The sequence below is a fragment of the Physella acuta genome, unplaced genomic scaffold, assembly GCF_028476545.2.
Source record: "Physella acuta isolate Inbredline_101_S28 unplaced genomic scaffold, ASM2847654v3 ptg000144l, whole genome shotgun sequence".
In the NCBI taxonomy this organism is placed as follows: Eukaryota; Metazoa; Mollusca; class Gastropoda; family Physidae; genus Physella; species Physella acuta.
This window is the reverse complement of record NW_026731663.1, coordinates 332,952-339,416: the sequence shown is the minus strand read 5'-3', so window position 1 is coordinate 339,416 and position 6,465 is coordinate 332,952. Positions and strand designations below refer to the sequence as shown.

Here is a 6,465-nt window from a genome sequence, read left to right as displayed (position 1 = left end):
ATGGAAACTTGATTACCATTTCTTGATATTTAATTATCTGATTTTAAATTCCTTCCTTAATTACAAGTCGATTAATTTTGAACAAAAAACGGGACTTTAAAATAAAAAAGCTTCGTTAATTATAATTATATCCGCCTGGAGAAATTTGATGATGGGTTTTTGACATGGGAAATCTGATCAACGAAACTTGATGAACTGGGGTAGATATGTCAAGTCTCGCGAGGCTAAATGGGAAGGGGGTTGGTGGGGTAGGATTCCTGAGAGTGCCAGGATTTCTGGGGGTTATCGGGTCAGTGCCAGTGTACTGATAGGTGTCCTGTCTGGAACAGGTGTTCTCCCACTCTCGTGGTGGGATAGTCCAATGGTTGGTAGTTCCATGGTAGTTTCTGTGTGGTGGGCTGGTCCAATGGTTGGTAGTTCCAAGGTAGTTTCTGTGTGGTGGGCTGGTCCTATGGTTGGTAGTTCCAAGGTAGTTTCTGTGTGGTGGGCTGGTCCAATGGTTGGTAGTTCCAAGGTAGTTTCTGTGTGGTGGGCTGGTCCAATGGTTGGTAGTTCCAAGGTAGTTTCTGTGTGGTGGGCTGGTCCAATGGTTGGTAGTTCCAAGGTAGTTTCTGTGTGGTGGGCTGGTCCAATGGTTGGTAGTTCCAAGGTAGTTTCTGTGTGGTGGGCTGGTCCAATGGTTGGTAGTTCCAAGGTAGTTTCTGTGTGGTGGGCTGGTCCAATGGTTGGTAGTTCCAAGGTAGTTTCTGTGTGGTGGGCTGGTCCAATGGTTGGTAGTTCCAAGGTAGTTTCTGTGTGGTGGGCTGGTCCAATGGTTGGTAGTTCCAAGGTAGTTTCTGTGTGGTGGGCTGGTCCAAGGGTTGGTAGTTCCAAGGTAGTTTCTGTGTGGTGGGCTGGTCCAATGGTTGGTAGTTCCAAGGTAGTTTCTGTGTGGTGGGCTGGTCCAATGGTTGGTAGTTCCAAGGTAGTTTCTGTGTGGTGGGCTGGTCCAATGGTTGGTAGTTCCAAGGTAGTTTCTGTGTGGTGGGCTGGTCCTATGGTTGGTAGTTCCAAGGTAGTTTCTGTGTGGTGGGCTGGTCCAATGGTTGGTAGTTCCATGGTAGTTTCTGTGTGGTGAGCTGGTCCAATGGTTGGTAGTTCCATGGTAGTTTCTGTGTGGTGGGCTGGTCCAATGGTTGGTAGTTCCAAGGTAGTTTCTGTGTGGTGGGCTGGTCCAATGGTTGGTAGTTCCAAGGTAACTGGTATAATATTCAAGCAAGGGAGGGTGTGGGGGGTTGAGAGGGTGTGGGGGTAGAGTAGGGCGGATTTCTGTGGGGGGAAAGAGAGGGTGTCGGGGTAGAGAGGGACGGAGGTATGGGAGAAAGAGAAAAAGATCATGGGATGGAGTTTCGTGGTAGAAAGAGAGAGATATAGAGAGGACAGCAGATTTTTCTAAATGAACGGCTCTTTAGAACGTAAGTGGAATACTCAATATCTGAAGGCAAAAGGCTCTGTAGATATGTTATAATTTCTATTGCCACAAATCAAATGATACAAGACCATAACCTAGGTAGGTGGAAAAATTGAATGAGTACCCTACGTCTTGAGTCCGTTTGATTGTGGTTTGGGATGAACTTTGACCTTTCTGTGACGACACATGTGCCTCCCCTTAAGCCAAACACGATTAAACTACTTAATTGTAAAACATAAGCCAAAATTTAATTTTTTAAATTGTGATGTCAAGGGTCAGTTCACCCTCGCTTTGACATAAAAATAATGATGCCATTTTTATTTATTCAAAAAAGCTAAAGCAATCTAAATACGCTTTCAAAATGGCGACAAATTGTTTATTCCACGACTTTCCCCCAATTTGTATTCTCTTGAAGACCATGTTGAAATATTTTCATTAAAAGCTTTCTGCAAAAACGCGGCATCAAAGTCCAGCAATCATTTCCCGAGTCTAACCTTAAATTAATCTCAATTTGAATCCGAGAAACTTCAATACCTAGGGCAATTCCCCCCCCCCCCCCCCATCCCCCTCAGACACGTTACGACCACATGTCTTAATCTGCAGATATCTCCTATCAGGAATAAAGTTCCATATCCCAGAGACCGTTGTCAGTTCAAAGCATTTTCACATTAACAGCATTTGATCTTAAGTTTCATCCAATTAAAACCTCCGTTTCAGGTAGGTTTCCGGCTTTTCGACCAATGAAATCATCAGTTCAAAACGTACAGGGCTTGTCAGCTTTTGACTATACATTTTTAAAAAGAGGAGGCTCTTTGTTTGCCATTCACAGAATGGGGGGGGGGGGGGGGGTATCCAGTTCCAAATCGCGGAGTAATTAGAACTTAAAGACAACATCAGATTCCATAATGGGGCGCGAGGTGAGTAGGTTCTCCTGGGCTAGCTTTTGTTGAGTAGGTTGTTTGTTGTTGTTGGGGGGATGCATGACGGTGGGTGGGGAGGGAGGTTGGAGGAGAAAGTAGCAAAACAGCAAATAAAGAAATTGCACAAAGCCAGTCTCAACAATAGTACCGTTAAGACGTCGGTCCCTAGGGCTTTTAGTCCTAGACTAAAGTTCCACAAAATTTATTGACGTTTTCACCTTAACGGGTTTTTTTTTAACTGGAGACAAAGCGGCTCTGGATGACGTCACTGGGGCTTTTAACGGTCGATTTATTGATCGTCCAAATATCTGTCAGATATCCTCACTGGTACGGGTGTGGGGTGGGGGGAGGGGGGCTGAGGACGATGGTTGGATATTTTTTTTTTTGCTGAAATAAAAAAGATGCGATGTCGTTAGCTCGTAGTCCAGGATTATTTCTGCTGCTAAAATATATACTCAATCCTGCCCTGAGAGGGAGAAATGTATCAAATATATGGATGACCCCTTCCCCTCCCTCAACACCCCTCCACACACACACACACCACACACACACACACACACACACCATAGTGTGACAGGTAAACATTAGTTTGCTGCGTCAGCAGTTAAGGTACTGGATTAGCCAAAAGTATAATTAGCAAACTATCGATATATATATATATATATATATATATATATATATATATATACATATATATATATATATATATATATATATATATATATATAAATATATATAAACCCTACCCAGCGTAAATGAATTGCCTGGGATTGTCCTGGTCCACCCACGCTTGTACCTGATACCTTTGATCGTCGTGTAGCAATAAACGTAGGTGGGGATATCAGCCCATGGAGGGGCCAAATAGCAAGCGGAGCCGTGGACGCCCCCTCCCCCCTTTCACACCTAGGACTCCCCTTACTATGCAAATAGTGCTTCCATCATCGGAACTCGAGCAACAGTAAAAGGTCGATGGGGAGGGGCATGCATGGTCGATGGGGGTGGGAGGGGGGAGGGGCAGGTATGGTCGATGGAGTCTCGAATGGTATTTAGGGAAGTTTTTTTGACCTGGTATTTTAGTTGTTACTCCAGGAAAAATTTGATGAATGCAAAAACGGTGCCAATTTCGTGAGAGCAATTGTTTTTTTTTAAATAGCACACAGGGAACCTTTCCCGTCAATCAAGCAATCAATCCGTCAAACTGTAATGATTAACATACCGAGCTATCACTGTGAAATGTACCAGTACCACTCTATGCTGCACTAAGTTTACGCTGAAAGTATACTTCTCTTAAGACTTAAAGAACCATAGGGCAGATGAAGTAGAGTTTATGTGTTTCTTGACCTCGACTTATGAAGGGATGGTGTGGGCAGCACTATGACCCGTCGACTTTAATTTGACGTAATATGATCCAGGTACTCATCACAGCTGGGTGGACTCAGGAATGTCCTACAGTCACAAATACGAGTCGAGATCCGAACTCGAGAACTTCGTGCAAGGAGTCAAACGCTCTACCATTCGACTACGCCGTTCCCGAATTTGTATATAGTCTCTGAGAAATATTAACAAAAAAACAAGACTGAGTTTGTTGTGAGATAATAGTCGGCACTGCTGACTACACATTTACCTCGAACTTAAAATCTCAGGCCCAAAAATGTCTTTAGCTCTGAGCATTTCATCTGATTGTAGTGGAATTGAAATAAATGATCATGTTACGACTACATTAAAAAATACTTTTACAAATGATAATAAACTTTAAATATTTAAAAAATTTATATTTAAAAAAAAAAAAAAAAAGAGCTTACAATGCTAGTTTTTTTTGGCATTATTGAGTTTAAAAGGTGAAGGTCATCGTCTTCGTCATTTACTAATTGAGAAATGCTCACACCTGTGCTGCATACATGCCTGGCTATACCTGCCCTCTACGAGATGATACCACTTACATGCTCTGCTCTGGTATGCTGACAATCCTTTACCCTCACTTACTGCCCTTTAGTTGATTATCGTTCTTGGCGGAAATTGTCAAGGAGATTATAGTTGAGCGATGTAGAGGTGTCTTTACTAGTCGTAGCCTAAGGCATGTCTTCTATCGGGTTGTGATCTTTACATGATGTCATTTCCGGGATTCGAACCCTGCATACGCAAATCATGACCTCGCGTGGTAAAACTCTATCCTCTGTCGGAATGTCTGGTGATCGATTTATTCGCTTGATGTGTAGAAGATCAATAACCGATCAGTTGAGCTCAGCAGCTTAGAACATTTTGATCGATGGCTGTTAATATGTTTGTGACTTCAGAACCTAATTGATAATTTGAAATCGATTTTAATTCCGGCTTAAAAAAATCTAGATGACAACAGACTTAAAATGTTTAATATCGGTGTCAAAAGTACTTGCTAGAAAACTAATTAGGGAATTCAAATGTAGATTTTTAAGAAAGCCTTCCTTTATACCGGAGACTTAGCTTACATCTGTGTGGAAGTTGGAGCTTATGTCTGGGAGTTAAGTTTAATGCTGGTAACTTAACCGATATAATTGAATTACAAAGTTAAGATTTCTGATGTTGACAGCCATTACAAAAGACCCAAACCCAAGACCCACAAACCACCAATACCCACACACTCAAGACCCACACACCAACACACACACACACCAATATACACAAGCGCGCAAGCCTCGTATACAAGACCAATCTCACTGCAAAACAAAACATAAAAACCGCAATCAAGACCATTGGCCCCCACCCTCCCCACCCCCATCCCGCACATTACTAAAACCCACACCCCCACAAGCCTCACACACAACTACCTGAAGTAAACAGACTCACAGAGAATGTCATCACGCATCCACCTTTATTCCCTGCAATGCTGGACGCCCAGTATTTTACCTACAGTCTGGCGCCATTTTGACCATCCGTGTTTACCTATACTCACCACCCCCCTCCCCCCCCAAACCTTCCCCTCCCCCACCCCCAGCAGACACAAGTCCGACACACACCTTCAAGATTGAGTTTTATCAGTGGGAGGAAACAGCTGGCGTTGTATCGGTAAGAGAAAGCACCTGGGTTTTTTTATGGCTTTCTCCGGGTCAATTTTTTGGGTCATTACGGCCGTGGGCCCTTCACACACATCGGCCATACAAAGGTATTATGGGATGTTTTGTGGGACCTAACATAGCCTTTATATGGCCAGAGTGTTAACTACGTCATCCGTCATCGCATACATTATTCGTTGATGTTGGTCTGTAATTAAATTGTCAGAATTTCTAGTCCCGTTATTCCAGGAGTTATGTTCCATAGAACGAAATATTTTAAAGTGTAGCGCTTAATGCACACAACAACGCACTGAGTTAATTAGCAGATTAATTACATATGCATATTATTACACGCTATGTAATTCTAGGTCAGCACTTGGCAGAAAATAACAAAATATCCCTTCTAATTAAAGGAAAAAAAATGATACAAGTTATGTCGTTTAGCCACATCTTTGCCTAACGCAACCCGCATAAACCGCACCCGGTGCAACCCGCACCATCCACACCTGATACCTAGTTCAACCCATACAACCATTAAAAAAATAACATTTTGACATTTTAACTTAGAATGGCTGAGACTTTAAGCACACAACGCCAACATGATTCATGTGCAGTTCGCCTTGACTTAGAATTTCATTATTTTCAAATTAATCCATAATTAAAATAAATTAATCCATAAAAAAATTTGAAGAGTTCTAGGGGATTCTTGAAATGACCAATTATCGATAACCCGCCCCACTCTTCTCGGAACCTCCTGCAATTATTTACCCCCCCCCCCTCCCCATCCCCATCCCCAACACCCACAAGCCTAGAGCCCGCTCTAGAAAATGTATGGAGCTTAATGACTTCTGACATTTTCTAATTACAAGAGCGATCGTGGACGGTTCAGTCGTAGGCTGGCAGGCGAGAGGCATTGATAGGCTCGACCTTGACCTTGGGGGTGAGCGCCTCATTGCTTTGTCCAAACTTGGCTGGGTTCGGGTTCGTCTAGCGTGATGGGGGTTCGGGTTCGTCTAGCGTGATGGAGGTTCGGGTTCTGTCTGGTGTGATGGGGGTTCGGGTTCTG

The 6,465-nt window shown here is 43.1% G+C and overlaps 1 protein-coding gene across 1 annotated transcript; it reads right to left on the bottom strand.

Annotated features, from left to right (window-relative positions):
- Positions 1-282: 282 nt before the first annotated feature.
- LOC131935422 (salivary glue protein Sgs-3-like) lies at positions 283-1,143 on the bottom strand. The gene has a single exon (XM_059291822.1). The coding sequence runs from the start codon at positions 1,141-1,143 to the stop codon at positions 283-285; it is 861 nt and encodes a 286-aa protein (XP_059147805.1).
- Positions 1,144-6,465: the final 5,322 nt, after the last annotated feature.

Excerpts from the sequence above, each read along its gene's own strand:
- LOC131935422 (XM_059291822.1), bottom strand. The coding sequence starts at position 1,143 with ATGGAACTACCAACCATTGGACCAGCTCACCACACAGAAACTACCATG.